This window comes from Lactuca saligna, chromosome 1 (genome assembly GCF_052625555.1).
Source record: "Lactuca saligna cultivar CGN05327 chromosome 1, ASM5262555v1, whole genome shotgun sequence".
Classification (NCBI taxonomy): domain Eukaryota; kingdom Viridiplantae; phylum Streptophyta; class Magnoliopsida; order Asterales; family Asteraceae; genus Lactuca; species Lactuca saligna.
Window position 1 is genome coordinate 41,425,528 of NC_136417.1, and position 24,861 is coordinate 41,450,388.

Consider the following 24,861-nt stretch of genomic DNA (forward strand, 5'->3'; position numbering starts at 1 on the left):
CCACTTCATTACTATTCTATTGGTTTGGGGAACATGCCTAATAGATGCAACAAGAATCCAAAAGCGATATCTTTAAGAAATTAATTAATGGTTAAATGATGAATTTAGAATTTCTTGTTTAGGTGACCATTAGAGAACCATCCACCATAAGTAGTAAAGTTGAGCATCTTTAGTTAATTGAGTTAATTGAGGTGAGTTTCTACCCATGGATACATGTCACTTAATAGTTTTGTAGATATTGACATGCTTTCGTTTATGATATCAATTTTATATGTTTTATGATTTATATTTTGGAAAAGAAGAAATGACATTATAGCCTTACAATGTTTTTAAAATTGGTCTAATCAATCCCTTAACTATTAATCTGGTTTTATAGGAGCATAAGGTGGGGTTTTACGTGCTTATTTAGTCACTCTAACATATAATAACCAATTTTGTGCCATGTAATCAAATTAAATCCAAATATCCTAGAAAAAGAAACAAATATATGTTGATGTGGATATCATTAGAAAGTCAACATCACATTTTGATCATTTGTTTGTTACTAGATCCAAACTCAACGTAGACGATGCCATCACCAAAAGAAACCGTTGGTAACATAGTGATGGTTGAAGGAGGTCTTGGTGTTTGCAGTTTTGTGGCAACGGATGTACAAGGGTGCAATGGTGGTGATAGTTGGTGAAGTTATATGGTGGTTTTGAAAGTTTGGAGGTTGTGATAACTGTAACTAGTGGTGGTGGTATAAGGTAAGTTAGTGGTGGTCGGAGATGGTTAAGTGGAAAGGAAGCTGCGAAGGGTGGTAGTTATTCGGTAGGGAGGTGGTGGTGCGATGTGGTTATTGCAATGGGCGAAGATGGATGAGGTTAGATTGGGAAGCTCTCGGCAGTAGGTTGATAATGATACCAGAAGAAGATGATGAACATGATAGTTTTACATACCAAATAAAAGTAAATACTATCTATATTTTTCTTTTGTTTTTTTACAAGCCAAGTAAAAATAAATCTTGTAAATTTTTTTTTTGAACTACTTCCTCTGGATCTATATAATCTTTCAATGTCAATCGTTCCATTTGAGGCAGCAATGCAATCTCCCTACCCTTACATCTTTTTTAACTAAAAACAAGTGTAACACCCGGTTCCTTGTACGTAATTTAATTATAAAATTTTGTACTTTAGTTATGGGACTCGGCGAGTTAGAGGCACGAACTCGTCAAGTAGAGGTTAAAATGGGACGCGAGAAGGAGAACCTACTCGCCGAGTCGGATGCCTTGACTCGACGAGTAGGCCTGTCTGGAGGAAACCCTAATATTTAGGGTTTGCACCATATTTAAACGCCTTATCTTGTCCCAACCCAATGTCCACCGTCCCTTAAGAATGGCAATGGGGCGGGTTCGGGGCGGGGCATGGATTCCCAAACCCGCCCCGATAACTTTCGGGTATCTTCTCGGGGCGCCCCATTGGGTTTCAGGTTTCCCCGTCGGGTTTCGGGTATCTTATCAGGTTTACAACAACTGATAACGAAATCTTTATTCTCTTTTAGGGTACGCCAATGTCTTATAAAATATACATGTTCTAGCAACTCTTTTAAATTAAAAACATGATGCATCACTTTAATAAAATAAACTGGACGTTATATAAAAAATTATTTGATTTAAGTTTTGTTTAATACGTCAAAACACATAAAAATGATCATTAACACCAGATTGTTAATAACTAAAAAAATTGTCCACGATAAGTATTTTATATTTGAATGTGTACAATTAACAGCAAATTTTTTTGAACATATTATATATATATAATCGGGTCGGGGCGAGGATAACCCACTCCCTGCCCCGAACCCGCTAAAAAACCCGATAACGACCCGTTACCCGACCCGAAATGATCGGGTTTCGGGTTTTTTTGCCATCCCTACCGTCCCTCTCAGTCTAGAAGAGCCCTAAATCGAAACCCTAACCTTGTTTGAGTGTTCTTGAGCCATTTTTGTGTGTTTGTTGTGGTTGTGAAGCTTGAGAAGGAAGAAGGAGCTTGGGAGTTCAAGTGGAAGCTAGTAGATCTAGAGGTTGTGTCCCATTTCCAGCTTATTGGAGGTAAAAAGCCCTAACCTTGACCATCTATCTCTTAAATCTCTAGTTAGGGTTCATTTCCATCTTTTCTAAGCTCTTATAGAGTCATAATCGGGATTTTGTGGTTATAAAGGAGCATGACTTCAGATCTGGAACCATAGGGGGTTCTTATGGCCATAAGCACCCATGCATCTTGTAGACTCCATTTTAGGGCCATTTGAGTCATATACCCCATGAAATGGAGAAATAAATAAAATAAGATTGTCTATTCTAAATTCCATAATTTTTTCCACAATTTAAGGGATCCAATATTTAATTAGTGATTAGTTATTGGCAAGATTAGGGTAATCAACTCTTTTAAAACCTAATATTTAGGAGAGTTGATTTATGCATTTTCTAATTGTACAATATGTTTTAAAATTTATGCCTCTTATATATATATATATATATATATATATATATATATATATATATATATATATATATATATATATATATATATATATATATATATATATATATAACAACAAAAGATGAAATAATGATAATGATAAATGCAAACATAAAGTTAACGATATTAATTATAGAGCATCAAAGTAGAAAAATAAAAAATAAAAAATAAACCGTAACAACATAAAATTAAAAAAAAAAAAAAAAAAAACAGTAATGTTTCATTTCATAATTAAGAGAAAAAAAGGTTTCGATATAATTTATCGAATTTAAGTTTATTTACTTGAATCAAAATAAATAAAAACATTAAAAATAATAAATAACTAAATTATAAAATAAAAATAGAAAAAAATATCAAAAAGATAAAAAAAATTATCAAGTTGCTGAATATATATATATATATATATATATATATATATATATATATATATATATATATATAATTTATAATTATAGTTTATATATATATAGGATAATTTATAAACATATTGAATTTCAAATTTATAAAATTACAGAAATGATCTTTGAGGTTTGTAGTGTATTGTAATATTGGTACAAAGGCAAAATAGTTTTTTCATTAAAATATAACAACTGAAAAATTAGATTTAACGGCAGAAGGACGTTTTATATAATTTTACAAATCATTGGGACCAATCACGTGATTTTTTGCTAGAAAGTCCTCAAAATACAATATTTTGTTAACCACAGAGACCAATTGTGAAATTTTGTCTTTATTGAATTTAGTCATTTAATTATTAAATGAGTTTGACATAAAAGTTAACCCGGTAATAAAAAACAACAATTTAGACCCAACAAAATAACCATTTAGACATAAAAGGTAACCAGGTATAAAATATAGCCATTTAGACATAAAAGGTAACCCGGTTATAAAAAATAACCACTTAGAGAAAAATTCCAAAAACATTATAAAGCTACAATGTCATTTTCCCATTAAAAAGCATCATTTCCTAATAGTTGGTGTTTTAAAAATGATTTCAATCATGTGTATGGGTAGGAGTTTGAGTCGAGTGGCCTTAAGAACTTGTGATCCCACAAAATTAGCTAAGGGTTGTGATGAGTGATGACATTCTAGTCTAGAACCCCTCATATGCATGTGAGGACTTGCTAACCTACATGTGGTCCAGGGAAATATCATACTATGCCCTAGTATTTTTAACGGGCAGGAGGATGTGTGTGTGCTATGCCTTATACTACAATGAGCCATTGGACAATATCATATATGAAGTTTACAATCCGTTGAGCTCGAATTTTGTCATAATTGTGTGAGTTGGGTTATGAGATTGACTTGAGTTTGAAATAATTGTATATTGCATTTGTATTCCTTTTTTTGAATGTTATAATTGTTTATATAAATGTTGAGTTTCAATTTTCATATGATTGAAATTGTAGTTGTTTCTATCCCCAATGTGGGAATTTACGGGTTATTTAAATTTTAAAAGGTTTAAGAGTTGAACTTGAGAACTTGAATATTTGACTTATTATTAACTCACTATGTATCATATTTCCTAGCTTATTATTTTGATTTTTGATATGTATCCAACTTAGTTCAGAGTAGTTGACGATGAAAGACTTAAAACTTGGAATTTCAGAAGATGCATTTGGACTTTTATAAACTTATGTTTTGTTATTAATTGTATATTACTTGTTACATACTTAAACTATGTCATTTTTAATGTTTGAGATCAATTTCTCCATCTTTCAAAATTTAAGGCTACCACGTACTACCCATGCCAAGGGCGTGGGTTCTCCAAATGATGGTGTTCCTCGCCATGATCTCAAACCCGGTGTTGCATTTTAAACATGTAAACATTCATCGAAAACAAAAGTTAAGTAAAAAAAAAAAAAAAAAAAAAAAAACAAGTTATATATCTACAGAAAAAGAAATGACATCAACCATTAATAGAAAGATTAATCAGTTGTTCTCTTATGAAGATTAGATGAGTATTGGTGTTGAAGATCAACCAATTCCATCTCTTTTTGCCTTAACAAAAGCACCATTCTTTCATTCTCAAGCTTCATTCTTTCATTCCTTAGCTTCTCCACCTCCATTTCTCTCTCTTTTTTGCAGCTAAATTTCACCCATTTCAATCTTTGCTTCTCTAATTCGTAAGATTGCCCTTGAAACCCTACTCTTTGTTCTTCCAATTGCATCATCTTTACCTTCATCCATTGCCTCTTTTCCCATACGCTTTTTGTCAAATCTTGCATCACACAACTGATTTCGCCATTAAATTGTTGGATTATGCCGTCATGCCCATCGTTTTCTGCGGTTCTACCTCTTTTCCGGCTTGATAAGCCGTCGTCCTCCTCCTCATCGGGGTGGCCATCGCCGTCGTCTTCATCATCTTCTCCCTCATCGTCGTCTTCTTCGTCTTCGTTGTTTGAATGGACGCAATTCTGTCTGTGGTGTGGAGGCTGTTCGGTTGTGGTGACTTCCGGTGGTGAAGAATGGTGGGCTGCAACACTTCCGCCACTCCCTCCGCCGCAGCTATTATGATAAGCACACATTTCCCTGAAGAAAAGATGCTTCGAATTGAGTAATTTCTTGGCTTCTTCCTTCAATTTCGGCGATAAATGATCCATGGTTTCGAGCAAACTTTGATTCTCGACGACTTTACAAGCAGTTCCTTTCCCTAAAATGTCGTTAACCCTTTTATATCTTTTATTCAAATCATTGAATTTATCTTCACATTGTTGTGGAGAAACGTAAAACCCTCTTTCCATCATCGCTCTGGAAACCGATTTCCATTTCCCTTTCTTCTGTAAAACCCCACCAACACCGCCTTTCTTTTTCGCCGCCGTGTCGGACCCACTTGGTTGCTCCGACCCACCTTCATCTCCGATATAGAAAACCACCATTATCAACAACCTCACCATGTTATCCGTCCATTTCATTCTCTGCCACGGTGACCCCTTTCTCAACTTCCCATCGCCGCCGCTATCCTCGGTGGTAGACGGATTGTTCATATTGTTGCTATGCGGCTCTTCTTCGTCGCTAATCGGCGAAGCTTTTTGTTTTGGAGCTGCATACGGGTACCCTTGTTTTGCCGCCGCCGCCGCGAACGGTGGTTGCTGGTGAAGGAAGTTGGGATTTTGCTGGTGGTTTAACGACATTTCAAGCCCTAACATTCCCGACCCTCCAGACGTGTTAGAGAACATTCCATTTGTCTCCATTGAAACAGCTTCTAAAACTAATCAAAAAAATTCAGAAAACTAATTAGTACAAGAACAGATTTTGAGAGACACCCACCAGCTAAAATGATGTTGGGATTAAAACCCAGAATTTAAAACTGCGAATTCATTGATTATTTTGGGTAGAGATGAAGATAGGAGCGATGGTAGAAAGTAGAAAGTAGAAAGGTACGTATGGTGGCTGATATAGTAAGGGGCGGAGCAGCTGGTTTTGCAGTTGGTGTTGGTTTTGTAAAACTAGTTTCACCGACAAGTATCTGCCCATTGTTTTGCTTTCATCTTTTCTTTTCTGCCACCCTTTTTTTACATATACGTACATAAATAATGTATCTATAGATTATGGGTGGGTTTGGGTTTTGAGTCATAGAGAGAGTCCACAGGATTTTTTAAAACAGTCAACTTGTATATTATAAAAATAGAGTTGACCTTGTCGATACGATGCATGCTGATTATGCTAAAAGGAAAGTAAATTGTAAAGTTAATCTTTAGTTAATTATTTTTAATATTTTTTTTTTCAGAAAACACAGTTTTAACCAATAAAAACACCTTAAAAATTATATAGGATGTTTAAATTGTAATGTGTGATGTCACTTCCAACCCCAATTGTAAAGACATTTGATATATCATTTCGTGATGTTTGAGAAATAAGAAATATTAAGACATAAGAATGTATCTAAAAGAATGCTCATTATTATTTGACGAATGTAGAATACATTTCATTTAATTATTTTCTGGTTATTCATGCTTAAATGAATTTTCATGCACCATTTATTATATTGCAATATTAGCAGCAATGATAAATGAAATTTCATGTACCATTTACCAAATTGCAATACTATCACGGATTATATCATTTCGTGACTCTTGAATGTCATATACACATTCAATATCGTATTGCATATTGTCGTAGACGAACTATTTATTGATATTTTCTCAGCACATATTAACATTTGATATTATATTAAAAAAATGATGATGTTATTCAAATTAAAGGGAAGATTAACTATGAAAAAAATGATGAAAACTATAAGCTTATATTCAATCTTTAAAAATACATATTAAGAATAAGATTATATTATTTATTCAAAACGACAAATTAATACATAGGAAATTAGTTTTTTGTAATTAATAAATCGTATATTAAAAAAAAAAAAAAAAAAAAAAACTCCATAAGACGGTTCAATCAAACAATATAGTATGAATAGTGTCAAACATTACAACCACCTACAACTATAATGAAAATATCAGTAATTCAGTATCTAATCATGATCTTCAAAAATGAAAATGTATCGAAAGTAAAATATTCTCGAAGTAAAGATTTTCGAATATCTATTTTTTTTTAAATGGTCTCCCTCTATATAAGAAGATGTCATTTTTTTTAATAGAAAGGCTTAATTGAATAAAATTTGAAAAAAAAAACAAGAAGTTACAAGGAAATAGCTATATAAGGGTTATTAAGTTAATCAACCCATTTAACGAAATTTTTAAGTTTCTAAAAATGAACAAATTAAATGTAAAATCAACAATGCTATCAAAAATTTCATCTCATCAACACACCAACTCTCCAAACATCAGGTCATTACGAAACCTTCAAATCCTCCAAAGAATCACAAAGATAATAGCCCCCCACCATGCTCCTTTTCTTGACACCTTCTGAATTAACAATGTCATTCATTGCCGTCCAAATCAGCTGAACCACATCAAACCAACAAAAAAACCTTTTTCCAAATACCCACTTAAAGTTCACAAGAAACAAAAACATGATTTGAAACTTCCACCGAAGAAGAATAAATCATATATAACAAAGAAGCCACTTCAACACCTTTATGACTTAAATTTCATCTCGTAGGAAGGAGATCCAACAACGCATGCCCCACAAATATATTAACCTTCATATGGATGTATGGATTCCATCCGGTGGGAGTAGCCGCATTCGGAAACAACATCTGATCGATAATTTTCCTAGTATTAAAAATCGTAAAGTCAATCGAACCTTGTAAAACCCATCGCCATTTATCTTTGACACTAGAAAGGATCACATCAAACAAAATCCTCATCAACTCATCAAATTGCACTTGTTGATCACCACTTCTTAGGGGTCGACGCCATCGCCAAGCTTCCATTGCACCCCACCTTTGATTACGAAACACTCTTTATGCATCTCCAAAGCAAATAATCTATCAAACCTCGACATGAAAGAAGTTTCTCCTACCCAAATATATGTCCAAAATATCGTATCACACCCATTTCCAATAGATTTCCTAAGGGTATTTAACAAAATAATATCTTTTTTCATTCATCATTTTGATAGACCCCATTATACGGGCCCACACCCTACCACCACGACCAAGCTGAAGACGACAAACATCTCAATTTTTTGTACCATAGATTGTATTTACCAACTTAACCCAAATGGAATTAGGACTTTGGTAATATCTCCACTGCCATTTTTGTAACAATGCATAATTCAAAGCTTCCAAGCTGCCAAACTGAAGACCACCCTTACATTTAGATGCCAAACTGAAGACCACCCTTACATTTAGATGCAATCACCATATTCCAAGAAATCCAAGGAATTTTTTAACGCAATCAAGGTGGAGCCAATTTTTTTTAATAAAAGGGGCTATAATAAAATATTATAATATATTTATATCCAAATGACATAATAGGATCTACAAATTTACCAGAGAAATTGACAAAACAAAATCGTTCAAATAAAAGTTATATCATTATTTGCAAAAATCAATTTTCAAGACCATATGCACTTTCTTATACGAAAATACATAGTTAGTATATAGATAAGTTTTATTTTCATTTGAAATATATATATATATATATATATATATATATATATATATATATATATATATATATATATATATTGAAAAATGAATATGTGGCTCTCATGTATGTAATATTAGGTATACAACCATCAAAATTGACTTCATCTTAATTAAATTTTTTTTTTTTCATTGTTAGCTTCCTTCTATTATTTTAGAGCTCATATTATTTCTTATTTCATAATTTATCTCCAGCATCTATGTATTTCGAATGTGTTGTTTCTATTAGACATCTAGTAAGTTTCATAACGTTCTTTGACACCTACCATATATATACCTGCATGGTTCTTTTTGATGTGTTATGGGAAGAAGTTTATTGGGTTTTTAATAACAATTTCAATCTTTCACTATAGATTTCTATATTAAATTGGAATATGAAGATTTATAGGTAATTGATAATGTATTTTTATACATGGTTTGTGGTGTAAAATTAAATATTTAAAACTTCATAAAAATATGTACAAAGTCTATCATCTAGTATAATACAGAATACAAGAAAGATGGTAGATATATTTGATTGCATTTTGTTAAAACTATGTAGTTTTTATGGTTCTATGCTTAATATTAAGTAAATAACAGTCACATATTCCCTAAACCTATATATATATATATATATATATATATATATATATATATATATATATATATATATATATATATATATATATATATATATATATTGTAAATCATTTGTTGCCCACGATTTACGTTGTTATTATAAATTGGTAAATTACCAATCATAGCAATATTACTAATTAAAATTTACAAAAAAAGTTGAATATGTAATATTAATTATAATTATCTTGGTATTGGTGTTGATTCAATGTAACCAACTAAGCATCAAAGTTAAAAATCAAAATTTTCCGTTTACTTAAAATGAGTTGGCTTTAATTAATAAAAGAGCATTTGGTTTAATAGTTTACCGGTACTCCCTCCGCCATTGAACGCAACAATTCCAACTTCTTTTTAATTTGAACACGCATGCGAAACAAAGATAGAAAATACATGCCAATGGAACCTAACACCGAATTTATCAAAATAGAACAACCACCTATCGAATGCCCAGGCCTAATCAGTCCTCGAACTGGAATATCAACAAGTAACGGGTCCAATCAACAATCGAACTGGAATACCAGGGTTTTTTTTGGCCTACCACCCCAACCCAACCACTCTATTCGAGCCTAAAGTGCCTACGACTTACAGTCATCCTGCACCGGGTATCTTGGCCTACAACACACAATAGGACCGCCTCAACCCACTATTATCATATGTCGACATATAAACAATTAAGATCAAGTAGATACATAATACAAGCAAAACAACAATCATACAACTCACTACCGCTTACTAGTTGTAACACCCATGTTTTTAGGCTAGGCATTAATGATGATGTAATAGTTTAGGTTAACATTTGTAAACCGTTGTGAAATAATAAAAATGTATTATTTTGAGTGTTATGTGTTTTATGCTTAATTGTGTGACTTAAATGAATTAAAAACAACAATAATCATAATAATAAAATATTATATAAGCCCGATATATATACATGAAGTTGTAGTGGTCGTTACGAGGATTCTGAAAATATAAAGAATGCCGAAATCCGAGTTATAACGAAGTAGTTATGACCTGTCGTAGTTTTGTGAAAGAACCAGTACGACACTGTGTGATGTAAATCCTGAATTTACGTTAAAGCGATATTTAGCCTTAGTGATCTAAACGAAAGTCGTAGAATAAGTTAAACCGAGAGTGTGTATAAAAAGAGCGTCTAAATCTGACTTCGCATGAGGAAGTTATGATTTTTCTAAGTTTCGACTTAGCAGTATGCAGTCCAAAGTTCAAATATGAGATCGAGTGATTTCTAGCCGAAACAATCTAAACGAGAATCGAAGATCTCATCGATAGTAGTCCAACGGTGAAAAGACAGATGAAAACGGATGTCAGATGAAGAAGCTATGAATTTCTGGCAGAGTTTTCCTATCATAGCCTACTAAAAATAATATAATAAAAATAAAGTTAAAATTAGCCGATGGAATCTAAATGAAAGTTGTAGAGCATAATCTCACCTACACGTGAATATAAAGAACATCGAAAACGGAGTTCGTATGCAAAAGATATGAATTTCTGAAGTTCGGGGAACGAACTTCAACCCCTATGTCAAAGCTCAGACGGGAGCACAGTGTTCACGATATGAGCGGGTGATGGACATCTTCCAGGGCAAGTGGCCATGATGAACGCAGTGACATATCGAGCTCACGACGTGAGCATAGGATTTCAGCCCCTATAAATAGAAAGCGAGGCCAGCCGTTTAGGGTTGCCAATTTCTTTCCTCTTACTCCATATTACCTTGATTTACGTGTAAGTTACACCCCCGAAACCCCGATATCATCCCAAGATCCGAAGCGAGTCCTGAAGCCCCGAAGATCCCGAGAAGTAAAGAGTTTCGAGCCGACGCTCTGCCCGCGAGAAGCCCGACGTGTGAAGATATCACAGTTTCACCGAAGAATACCACTTTAAGAGTCGTAGTGCTATTCGAGCATCGTCTTATCAAGTGATTGCATAGTCTCTTTCATAAACGCGATTTAATACAAGTATTGTTGAATGTATTAAGTATACGTTTTGAGTAAGTGTGTAGTTGATTTCTTCTAACACATAAATACGAAGTATTCTCCATAAAATACGTGCTATGTGTTTATATATTATTTGTTAGTGAAATGAGTATTGATTGAATGTTGTATACATGTTTTAAACGGTATATATATACTTTTATCTACATATATGTTGGGTAGAACATGGGTAGATAGTTGATGTGTGATGAAATAAAATGATGAGAGGCCTCGATGTTGTTGTTGATTTAGTCATCTAGCGGAGTATGGATGACGACCACAGACTCTTTCTAGACAATCCAGTGGAACGCTGTCAGGCTCATAACATGTATGTGTTGTGAACGATGTGTTCACCAGTGTACTTTATCCCCTTCATGGTTGCCTTTAGAACATCTATTGTTGAGGAAACCCGTTTGCAGTAATGTTCATCCCAATGAAAAAAAATCCTAGACTAGGTCCCATGTGATAGTTGTTGTTTTAGGGACATAAAGTGAAGATAACGGGAATGGGTAATCGAGTTATTGTTGGATGGTGAAAATTAACTGTAATTATTTATTTTGGGTTGAAAACCCTATATGCTCACCAGGCTTCCAAGTCTAACCCACTCAGTTTTATTTGTATTACAGGTAGTGGCGCATGAGCATAAGTTGGACAATTTGTGAAGATATTTTGTTTATAGACCAGTAATTGTATATAACTGTTGTAAGGCTTATAATGTGCCGTTTATGCTTTTGGTCTGTATCGGAACATGACATCCCAAGTTTTTTTATATATGAAAATACATTTCTTTAAGGAATGCTTTGATAAATTTTATTTATCATATTTTGTTTTAGGAACAAATTCCGCAACACTTTTATTTAAAATGTTACTCTGATTTTTAAACAAAGCATAAACAAAATTGGTCTTTTCTGGCCGTCAAAATGGGGATGTCACACTAGTCCTTACATCGCACACTCTATCGCTATTAACTATCCTCCGTAAAATGCATAACCATAAGTAACCAAAGGTGAGATAGCCACCCGAGCAGATGATCCTACTCTAGAGCCACAACCAAACAAGGAACAAGCAAAAAGCCTAGATCAAGAGTTCTCAGGCTATCCTACATGACCACATATAGTCCATAGGGCACTCCACTAGATGATAACCAACAAGTACAGGTAGACATACAGATCCACTAGATGATAACCAGAAAGTACGGGTTAACATATAGATCTACAGATCACTACCGCATAACAACATCCTAATAACCAGGATACAGATCTAATAGATCTCTACAACATAGCAACATATCAACTACCACGATACAGATCTAACAGGTCACTACAGCATAACAACATACCAACTACCAGGATATAGATCTAACAGGTTGCTACAACATAACAACATACTAAATACCAACAATCCAACGAATGCATAACTGTATATACTCAGAGGTGAGATAGACACCCGTACAGGTGATCCTACTCTGGAACCACAACCAAACAAGGAACATCTAAAAGATCCTAGATCAAGAGTTCTCAGTTTACATTAAATGAATATATACAGTCCCTATGACATCCTTCTACTAAAGATAACCTAAACTAGTGGGTTGACATTTGTGCCTTCGACCTATGGGTAAAGTGAGGCGAAACTCACATGAATCGAAGAACCATGAAAGACTATGATATGATACCTTTTGCACTACTTTCTCCCAAGAAATCCACTAACATTAGAACCAGATAAAATCTTAATCAATAGTCCGAAATCCTCAAGTTTGACCCAAGGTCAAACTTTATAAAATAGTCAACAGTCAATGGAACGAAGTCCAAGGCAATGAGTACGCTAAACGTACTCAACGTACGCCCATCATATGCAACTTGATCCCACTCCTTCATTAAGCACTTAATCCCTTAATGAATTTTAACCCAAACTCATATCTAGCCTCAAACCATTGTCCTAAGTCATAAAATTTCCACCTTTATGACTTTCCATGGCTAGGGAAGGTCCAAAAGCTAAAATCCTAACTTATTAATCCATTAAGACATCATAACTCTTTCATGGAAGGGATATAAGGACTAAGATCACATTTTTAGGGTTACTAATAGCTCCATAATGGATAAAGTTTCCAATTTTATCCATTATAATGGTCCCAAAAAATAAGATCTAGTCTTTAAGTCTCAAAGGGACGTATCAAAATGTTGTCCTCTTTGGGCCACTCAGCACGAGGACTTCCCAGTTGGTCACCTATGTTGGTACTACTCTTGCCCGAGCACACTTAACTGCAGAGTTCTTATGGGATATGTTGCCCTCGCAGATTTAAAACGCATTGTGACAAGAAAAGTATCCACACCCCTTATAATGAAATGTTTCGTTCTACTTCCAAGCCGATGTGAGATTAAGTGAAACCCACCTTCACCCTATATTATAGGGTTCTACGTCCCCGTTGAACACATCGACCCATGCCCTATATCTGATACCATTTGTAACATCCCCATCAGCCACGTATCACAATATTGTCTGCTTTGGGCTCCCGACTTATGCAACCTGATCCCACTCCTTCATTAAGATCTTTAACCCTTAAGGAATTTTCACCCAAACTCAGATCTAGCCTTAAATCATTGTCTTAAGTCATAAAGTTTCCACCTTAATGCCTTTCCATGGCTAAGGAAGGTCTAAAAGTTGAAACCCTAACTTATTAATCCATTAAGACATCATAACTCTTGCATTGAATAGATAGAAGGACCAATATAACATTTTTATGGTTCCTAATAGCTCCATAATCGATACAGTTTCCAACTTTATCCATTATAATGGTCCTAACAAACAATATCTAGTTATTAAGTGTCAAAGGGACCAAAAGTGCATCTTTTTCAACTTAATCCATTAATTCCAAGTCTCCAACCTTCATGTAACATCCCCATATGGCATGTATCACAATATTGACTGCTTTGGGCAACTCGACACGAGAAGTTCCCAGGGGGCACTCATCCCGGTACACTCTCGCCCGAGCTTGCTTAACTGTAGAGTTCTTATGAGAGTTGCTGCCCTCATGGCTTTAAAACATGTTGTGAAAAAGGAAAGTATCCACACCCCTTATAAGGAAATGTATCATTCTCCTTCTAAGTCGATGTGGGATTAGGTGCAACCCACCTTCACCCCACATTATAGGGTTCGACGTCCCCGTCGAACACATCGACCCGTGCCTTAGCTCTGATAACATTTGTAACATCCTCCTCGGGCACATATCACAATATTGTCCGCTTTGAGATCCCGTCATGAAAACTTCCCAAGGGGTCACCCATCCCTGGATTGCTCTCGCCCGAGCACGCTTAACTACATAATTTTTATGGGATCTGCTGCCCCCAAGACTTTAAAATGTGTTGTGTCAGGGAAGGTATCCATACCCTTTATAAGGAAATGTTACATTCTCTATGCCAACCGATGTGGGATCAGGTGCAACTAACCTGCCAACCTTCATCCCCATTATAGGTTTCGACGTTACCGTCAAACAAATCGAACCGTGCCGTGGATTTTATACCATTTGTAACATCCCCCTCTGGCACGTAACATAATATTATACGCTTTGGGCTACTGGACACGAAGACTTCCCAGTTGGCCACCCATCCCGGTACTACTCTTGCCAGAGCACGCTTAACTGTAGAGTCCTTATGAGATCTGCTGCTCTCACGGCTTAAAAACACGTTTTGAAAAGGAAAGTATCCATACCCCTTATAAGGAAATGTTTCGTTCTCCTTCCAAGCCGATGTGGAATTAGGTGCAACCCACCTTCACCCCACATTATAGGGTTTGACGTCCCCGACAAACACATCGACCTTTGCCCTAGATCTGATAATATTTGTAACATCTCCTAAAGGCACGTGTCATAATATTGTCCATTTTGGGCTTCCGATATATGCAACCTGATCCCACTCCTTCATTAAGAACTTAATCCCTTAAGGAATTTTCACCCAAACTCACATCAGCCTTAAAACATTATCTTAAGTCATAAATTTTCCACCTTTTTGACTTTCCATGGAAAAGGAATGTCCAAAAGTTAAAACCCTAACTTATTAATACATTAAGACATCATAACTATTGGGTTGAAGGGATAGAAGGACCAATATCACATTTTTATGGTTCCTAATAGCTCCATAATAGATAAAGTTTCCAACTTTACCTGTTAGAATGGTCCAAACAAACAATATCTAGTTATTAAGTCTCAAAGGGGCCAAAAGTGCATCTTTTTCAACTTAATCCATTAAGTCCATGTCTCCAACCTTTCATGTAAAATCCCCATTTGGCACGTATCACAATATTTTTCACTTTGGGCCACTTGACACGAGGACTTCCTAGGGGCCACCCATCCTAGTACCACTCTCGCCAGAGCACGCTTAACTGTAGAGTCCTTATGAGATCTACTGCCCTCACGGCTTTAAAACACGTTGTGAAAAGAAAAGCATCCACGCCCCTTATAAGGAAATGTTTCGTTCTCCTTCCAAGCCGATGTGGGATTAGGTGCAACCCACCTTCACCCCACATTATAGGGTTCGACGTCCCCATCGAACACATCGACCCGTGTCATAGCTCTGATATCATAAATTAGTGCATAGTAGTAGTGTTTAAGGAGTCATTTGTACCCTTTATTTGTTGGGTTTGACACGCCCAACAATACCCCTTATAAGGAAATGTTAAATTCTCTTTCCTAACCGATGTGGGATCATGTGCAGCTAACGTGCCCGCCTTCATCCCGATTATAGGTTTCGACGTTACTGTCGAACAAATCAAACCGTCCCCTAGATTTGATAGCATTTGTAACATCCCCCTCTGACACGTATCATAATATTGTACTCTTTGGGCCACTCGACACGAGGACTTCTCAGGGGGTCACCCATCTAGATACTACTCTTGCACGAGCACGTTTAACTGTAGAGTTATTATAGGATCTGTTGCCCTCACGACTTTAAAACATGTTGTGACAAGCAATATATCCATACCCCTTATAAGGAAATGTGACGTTCTCTTTCCAAGTCGATGTGGGATTTTGTGGAACTCACTTTCACCCTACATTATAGAGTTCGACGTCCCCGACGAACACATCGACCTTTGCCCTATCTCTGATAATATTTGTAACATCTCCCTCAGGCACGTATCATAATATTGTCTATTTTGGGCTTCTGATATATGCAACCTGATCCCAATCCTTCATTAAGAACTTAATCCCTTAAGGAATTTTCACCCAAACTCATATCTAGCCTTAAAACATTGTCTTAAGTCATAAAGTTTCCACCTTTATGACTTTCCATGGCAAAGGAATGTCCAAAAGCTAAAACCCTAATTTATTAATCCATTAAGACATCACAACTCTTGCATGAAAGGGATAAAATAACCAACATCACATTTTTATGATTCTTGATAGCTCCATAATGGATAAAGTTTCCAACTTTATTGTAACATTCCGAATATCATAGGGTAAAATTTTCATTTTTATTATAATCAAAACATATATGTAACTTGACCCATACATTTAAAAGCATTTCTAAGTAGAACAATAATCAGAGTTAATTACTAAAATCACATCTTGCGGAAAACACGGATGTATGTACATATGTTGGGAGCCCAAAGCACACAATATTGTGATACATGTGTAACGACCCAAATTTTCAAATAAATTTAAACTTTTCAAAAACAACCCAATTCATTAAGTTATTACAAAAAGGTTTTCAATACATTTATTATCAGAGTATTTCCAGGTCCATTTCATAAAACATAAACACGAGGAGCGGTACGATCACGCCTTTGCCTTGCCACAGTCTCCTGAAGAACCTGAAAAACATTAAACCACAACTGTAAGCCCGAAAGCTTAGTGAGATACCCCCAAAATACCAACCACATATACCATACACATAACATGCTATATAATAACGAATCACAGAACAGCCATGCATATCGGGTCTACTGTGAGATTGGTCCGCCGTGTCGGGCCTTCAGTTCACCTGGTCCACCCTCCGAGTCCAATCATGTCCTTCGAGTCTGCAGTGTGGTTGGTCCACCCGCACCGGGCCTTCAACCCACCTAGTCCACTCTCTGAGTCTACAGTATGACTGGTCCGTCCGCACCCGGGCCTTCAGTCGGCCTGGTCCACTCTCCGAGCCTCGGCACGTCTGGTCCGCCCTCGTGGGGCCTACAGCCTATCCGGACCGCTCGCTGGGCCTTCGGAACAACCGGTCCGCCCTGGGTATCTTGGCCTACAGCACGAAGCAGGACCCGCCTCAACCCAACTCCAGTCCAAACAACCATGTGCACATAAACATACAATCATATAACAATTCATATTCAGGCAAACCGATCTAGCAGATCACATAACACAACATACTCTAACAGGATACCGACCTAACCGGTTACCAGCAAATGCCATCCTAACTACCAGGATGCAAACATACCAAATCAATAACATAACAACAGATTCCCGGATCTCAATCCGATAAAAGGGCCAGCCTTGGTGCCTTAGACCCTGTTGATATAGTGAGGATAACTCACCTTGCAACTGCTGACCGAAAGGATAAGATCCCGCTACTCCAAACTCCGACACGAACTCCTCCACTGAACACCAAAACACTCAACTCAATAAATACCCTTAATTACCAAAATACCCCTGGAAGACAACTGGTCAACCCTTGGACAAGGTCAAGGTCAACCCCTGACTGACTCTACTCGCCGAGTCAACCCGATGACTCGCCGAGTCCCCAAGCTCAGAACTTCCCTCAATCCGCGACCTAACTCACCGAGTCACCCCGAGACTCGCCGAGTCCAACAACTCTGAGTCCACTCGCACCTAACTCACTGAGTCATCCCTTGACTCACCGATTCTTGACTCAACCAGAAAATATTAGGACTCTTCGACAAGACTCGTCGAGTCTAAGGCTATCTTCAACCTACTCGCCGAGTTGTTCATCCAACTCGTCGAGTTCCAGCTCATCTTCAAGCAACTCGTCGAGTCTATCCATGTGACTCGCCAAGTACCACCAGTCTGAATCCATACAGAAGCATTCCAGGCCATGCAATTGATCCAAAACATAGATCTAGCCTCCTACAACCCATCCATCACGTAAAGTGGCAAACTTTACGTGAATCCAAAGAGATCTAGGCCTTATACACTTTAGGGCTAGGGTTTGGGACATGATGGCTTCACTAAGCACTCAAACATAGGGACTTTAATGCACTCTAGACCTTCCCCATTCCAGATCTGAGGTAGCAACCTCAGATCTAACCTCCAAACTCCAAAACATCCCAAGATAAGCTCCCCATAAACCCCAAAATGATGAATCCATATGAGTAACAGCCCAAGAACGAGATATTACCTCAAAAGAACGCCCCAACTGCAATGAAACTTGAATCCAAGCAAAGCCCCTTGCTCCAAGCCTCCAAACTCCCAAGATTCCTTCAACAAATACCTTTTAAGCTCCCAAATGCACTTTGATCCACTTACACACGAATGCTAAGGGTTTCTGGACTTGAGGATGAGTAAAGAGGCTAGGGGAATGGATGTTAAGTTCTTTATATAGGGCTCAACCCCGATAATTAGGGTTTTCTCCACTCATCACCTACTCGCCGAGTAGGCCACTTGACACGCGACCAAAGTCGCGACCCTACTCCCCGAGTCCATCCATGGACTCGCCGAGTTGCCCTTCAAGTTTACACTTTTAGCCCTTCAACTCCACTCTTGATATTCCGCGATGTTACAACATGCCTGAGGTGGATGTTACAAATGGTATCAGAGTTATTGCACGGGTCGATGTGTTCGATGGGGACGTCGAACCCTATAATAGGGGGTGAAGGTGGGTTGCACCTAATCCCACATCGGCTTGGAAGGAGAACGAAACATTTCCTTATAAGGGGTGTAGATACCTTCCTTGTCCCAATGCGTTTTAAAGTCGTGAGGGTAGCAGATCCCATAAGAACTCTGAAGGAAAGCGTGCTCGGGCGAGAGTAGTACCTGGATGGGTGACACCTTGGGAAATCCTCGTGTCGAGTGGCCCAACACAGACAATATTGTAATATGTTCCATAGGGGATGTTACAAATGGCATCAGAGCTAGGGCACGCTTCGATGTGTTCAACTGGGACGTCGAACCCTATAATGGGGGTGAAGGTAGGTTACACCTAATCCCATATCGGCTTGGAAAGAGAACGAAACATTTCCTTATAAAAGGGTGTGAATACCTTCATTGTCACAATGCGTTTTAAAGCTGTAAGGGCAGCAGATCCCATAAGAACTCTGCAGCTAAGCGTGCCCGGACAAGAGCAATCCAAGGATAAGTGACCCCCTGGGAAGTCTTCGTGCTGTGAGCCTAAAGTGGATAATATTGTGATACGTGTATGAGGGGGATGTTACGCTTCAGATCTGAATCATTATGATGTTTAAATGGATAAAGTTTCCAACTTTATCTATAACAAGGTCACAAACTTTCAAGATCTAAACTTTATTAACTTAAAGTGACCAAAAGCTCATAACACCAAAAACTAGCTAGATCTAATAATTTCATCATCAAGATTCTAACTTTATACCTCCGGAAAAAAGATCAATGTGAACAAGGTTTGGATCTACAAGCTCCAATGTAACCAACGCTTCTTCAATGAATTCCTTCTTCTCCAAGGTGCACCAAGAAAACTCCAAAGCACTTAAAAAACATCTTCTTTTTTATCACAAGGCTCGAACTAGGGTTAGGGTTTCAAGATAGGGTGTTGGGAGGCTGAGAATGGAATGGGTTTGGGGAAGCTAACTAGCTTAAATAGGGATCAAACCACAAAAATAGGGTTTGGGCATTGATCGCGTACGTCCATCGTACTAGGGATGCCCTAGTACACCCAACATACTCCCCGTACACCAAGCGTATGCGGCTAACCCAAAAATCGTCCTAACTTCAAACGGTTGTAACTTCTTCTTTCCAACTCCGTTTTCGACGTTCTTTATATCCACGAAAAGGTGTTGAAGAGCTCTACATTATTATGTAAATATCTTGGACTAAAAACTTGTCGAACAAAAATATATATATTTAACGCAAGAACTCGACCTAAGACTTTTTCCTTTCTACCCTTCGACCCAAAACACAATTCAAGGGTTAAATCTCTTTACTAACATTACCTCCTTCCACAAGGACTAAACTTTTCCTCCTTAAGGCCCAAAGTTTTATACAATCGACTTCCGGCCCACGACCCAGAAATGGTAGGAAACAGGATGTTACACTAAAAACTCCCAACTTATTGAGTCATAAGCCTTTTCAAAATCTATTTTGAAAATCATAAGTTTCCTCTTTCACTTCTTGAATCAATATACTATTTCGTTTACCATAAGAGGCTAAGACCTTTGCGATTTTTTATAGTGGGCACCGATTAAACTAATCGGCTTGAAATCTGTAACCACAACGGGAGTGTTATAAACGAAGAGTTGCACCCCGACGATATCTTCCCTGTTACAAAAAAACTCTTCCACAAACTCCATCACATCAGCCTGAATTAAGTCTCAATATTTTTTATAAAACCTAAATGAAAAACCATCAGGGACTGGGGATTTATCAGAATCGCACTCCCAAGATTGCTTCCTTCATATCTTTCTCGAGACCTATAACCTCCAACGCCTCTTTGTGGGTTCCATTTAACAATTTAAAATTCCCTCTTCTTCTGTTAATGAAAGCACTGTCAAGCTTCTGAATTTTTTCTTAAAATAACCGATTTTTTTTTGCTTAATTCACTTGGGTTCAGTAACCCACTCCCCTTCCTCCTTGATGCCACAAAACCGATATATTTAAGATATATCTTCCTCCCCTTCAATAACCAACTACCCTTCCTTCTCAATTCTCACAAGTTTTATTCCTAGATATTCCAAATAATCATGGCGGGATGTTGTATCGATGACTGAAACTGATATATTTGAGATAGACTTAAGCATGAAACATGTCTTGTTGATAATATTTAATGAAGAATACCTGTCGACAAATGAAACTTATTCCAATATCAATTTGGAGGTTATTTATTTATCTATTTATTATTATTATTATTATTATTATTATTATTATTATTATTTTTGATGAGCTTGCCTCCGAAAATGTGCCAAAGCATCGAAATACATAATGTAACAATTTCAAGTGAAAAAATCTTATGAGGTGAGATCTAGATTCCCCATCATAATAATCTAAAATGGACGTAATCTTTGAAGTTTAAATTCAAATATTCAAGATATATACTTAATAAAAACACCAATAATATATTGGTGTTTTCAAACCACTTTGGTGTTAGACTTTGTTATGGATATTGACAAATAAAATCCCAATGAGTGTTTTAGGTATTACTTGTAATGTTCTTTTATTTACAAAAGTGGGAAAATATCCAAATTGACGAAGAAATGTTATCAGAAAAAAATTGATTTCGCCTTCTATTTACAACATAGATTGTTAAAGTTGCAATGTCCACAATGTCAAATAACAAATAAAAGAAATAAATGCTATAGTTTCATATCTTACCTAATAAATAAAGGTTTATTTGGTATATGTTATCATCTAATTCAATAAGGCATATGTTATTTTTTTTATTTTTTTCAATTTCATTTAAATCCACTTGGTAAATTGTGTTTTTTTTGGCTTGGTTATTAAATCTAAAAATATAATAAAGAAAATAAAGAAACTTAAATGTCTCCATAAATTCTTACTTAATTTGTCAATTAATGTATTACCCATGTCAAAATCTCAATCCTGATCGTAGGATCGTACGATCCTACGACCTTAGGTATGAAAAACGATCTGAATCGTATTTGGGGTAGGATCGTAGGTAGGATCGTAAGATCGAAATCCGATCCGTTCCTACATTCTTTTTTTTTTTTTTTTTTTTTAGCATATGAGAATTTTTCACTTTACGTCTTTTACCCTTTACCAATCTACCATTTATCATTTTTTGTTATGACTTATGACTAATATTTTAAAGTTTTTATAGCTTTTGAATGAAAAATTAAATGTTTGAAATAATTTTCATGATTAAATATTATAAATTAAAATTATATTCTATTTTGTGGGATCTTAGGATCTCGATCCCGATCTTGCAAACCCAAAAACGATCTTAGGTAGGATCCCGATCTTGACAACCTTAGTATTACCTTCAATTTAAATTCAAATCAACCTTCCTAATTGAAAAACATAATTTTTGGCCAAATCCTTTTAAAATTCACGATAATTTGCTGAAACCTTGCAAAAATTGGTTCATTCACAACAAATATTGATATTCTTTCCAAATTCAGTTTTGTAAATTATTAAACATGTAATGCTTAACAAAATATATTAATTTAAAAAAAAACTCGTATATTACACGGATCTCACACCTATTTATTATCAAATGAGAAATATAAATATAACAAAAGGGAAATACATAATTTATAAACTAGCTAATTAGGGTTTCTAGCTAATAGGCCAATGTAATACGCAATACAAAATAAAAACCCAAAATCTTATTAGATAACACAGGTACACTCTACCTTATCCTAGGTAATATAATGTGCTTTGACCAGAATTTAATTTCTCTTCGACTTTTATTATTTCTTACAATCTCAAAGGCAAAAATCTCACACTCTACTTGTTTAGCTCAGTTCACTCTTGATATTATGACTCCATGTTAGATAATTATTTTGTAAGTGGTTAATAGTACAATCTTTTCTCTTTCTTGAAAAGAGTTTGAACTATTAGATAAATCTCTTGTACTAGTTTTTTTTTTTAAAACTAATTAAAAGTCATAAGCTAATTTTTATGGATCAACCGTCGGTGTTGTAACTTGTAAGGCTTAGAGACAAAGAAAATATCTCCATAGAAGTTAATTAAGCTATTATTGTAGAGCCCAACCACTACAAATCAAAATATTTTTGGTTATCTCTATAAACCATATTTGGGGAGTTTGAGAGTTGGCTAAAGGAAATTGCTTGGGTTTGATTATATTAAACTTATCAAGTTAAAAGAAAATTACAACGAGATGTAAAGTAAACGGATAACAAATTGTGTCGCTATTCATTTCTGGATTGCAAAACTAACTCTTTTAAAACTACGTCCATGGATCTTGGGGTCGTAACATTAGAATGCATGTCCCATTACACTCGTTTGGAAACCTTCACTGCTTCTGATGCTAGGAAACCAAATGTGTCAAAATCAAATGATACAAACACGTGTTGATTATTAATATAATGTTTTTCGTGTTTAACCGTTTTTAAAAGAGTTTGTCTTGCAGTGAACCCTCATTCTTCAAGCTCAGTAGGAAGAACTCCTCTTAAATCCACACAAGTCTGCTTCCATCCTATCCAGCCATAAACCAAAGACATGTCTAAACCAAAATATCCAAATGTTGATTTTTCTTTCAAAATATACATCTGTCTACTTGTTAAAATTATTTAAATTTGCATTAACACATTCTCTCGGAGTGTTGTTAAAACTATTTTAAATTTCCATTACCACATCCTCTCCTAACATGCACTTACATGATGGTTTTAGCATGTTTTCTATGAATATCACTTCGTTATTCTACGTTGTTGTAGTTGACATGTTACGAAAATAATATAAATTAGGACTAATATGAATTTTGATAAATATTCATTATCTATCAATACGTGTCTTTTTGAGTGCTAACTTTACACTGTTAGCTCCTTATCGTTGACTATGTGTCGTTACCCCGGTTAGGAACTTTTTAACATTAGTGTGGGCTATTAGCTATGTGTCCTTAACCAAGTTGGGAACTTTTTAGCATAGTGGTCCCTATAAGAACATATTGCTAACAGTAACAGTTAACACCCCTAAGTAACCCACGAAAAATATAATATTTATGAGTCAAAACACTATCAAATCACCCCAATATTTTGTTAAATCCAATCCATCATATAAACCCAAATCTAAACAAGCCCATTATAATAACTTTGTCCAATATAGTTAATAGGCCAAAATTCCAAAATAGACATAGGTAGGCTGGCCTAAAACAAAAACTATGTCCAAAGACTAATAAAGTTTTCATTTATTAATAAGGAGGATTAGTGTCGAAGATCATAAAGATAATAAAAAATAAATGAAGTTTGAGTTATTTATTTATTTATTTACAGATGCATTAATAAAATCAACATTCTAACCGGTTGAAGAACAAGAAATGGGCAAAAAGAACAAGATTATCAAGTAATTGAGTAACAACAAGAAAAAGCGTCATGTTTTATAAAATATAGTAACAACATTCATGCAAATTGGTCTTACTTTTGCTTAAATTTTGATATAAACTAGAGTTTTTAAACTTAAACCAAAGACGATAGTTACAATACTTCAATTTTCATACGTATTTGTCTTTGTCTTTAACTCTTTATATATATATTTTTTAACCATTAAAATTATCTTTCGTTCTCACACATCTATTTGTCTTTATACATTACATTAACAATCATTATAATTATAGTTACGTTGATAAAAAAAAAAAGAGAATAACCAAGACAAAAACTAACTAACAAAGAGTAAACTATTCAAATCGTCTTTATGGTTTGATCAAGGTTGTAATTTTGGTCCCTAACTTCTTTTACATTTGATTTTTGTTGCATTTTTCGTCCCTTACATACATAGACCAATTACATAGACCAAACGTGCAATTTTGATATAAAAAACGTAACAAAATCAAATAATAACAAATTATTTATTATTATAAAAACGGAAATAGTC

At 35.6% G+C, this 24,861-nt stretch overlaps 1 protein-coding gene across 1 annotated transcript; it reads right to left on the bottom strand.

Annotated features, from left to right (window-relative positions):
- Positions 1-4,376: 4,376 nt before the first annotated feature.
- On the bottom strand, positions 4,377-6,030 carry LOC145034000 (sequence-specific DNA binding transcription factor). The gene has a single exon (XM_078982450.1). The coding sequence runs from the start codon at positions 5,705-5,707 to the stop codon at positions 4,442-4,444; it is 1,266 nt and encodes a 421-aa protein (XP_078838576.1). The 5' UTR covers positions 5,708-6,030; the 3' UTR covers positions 4,377-4,441.
- Between the last annotated feature and the right edge of the window lie 18,831 nt (positions 6,031-24,861).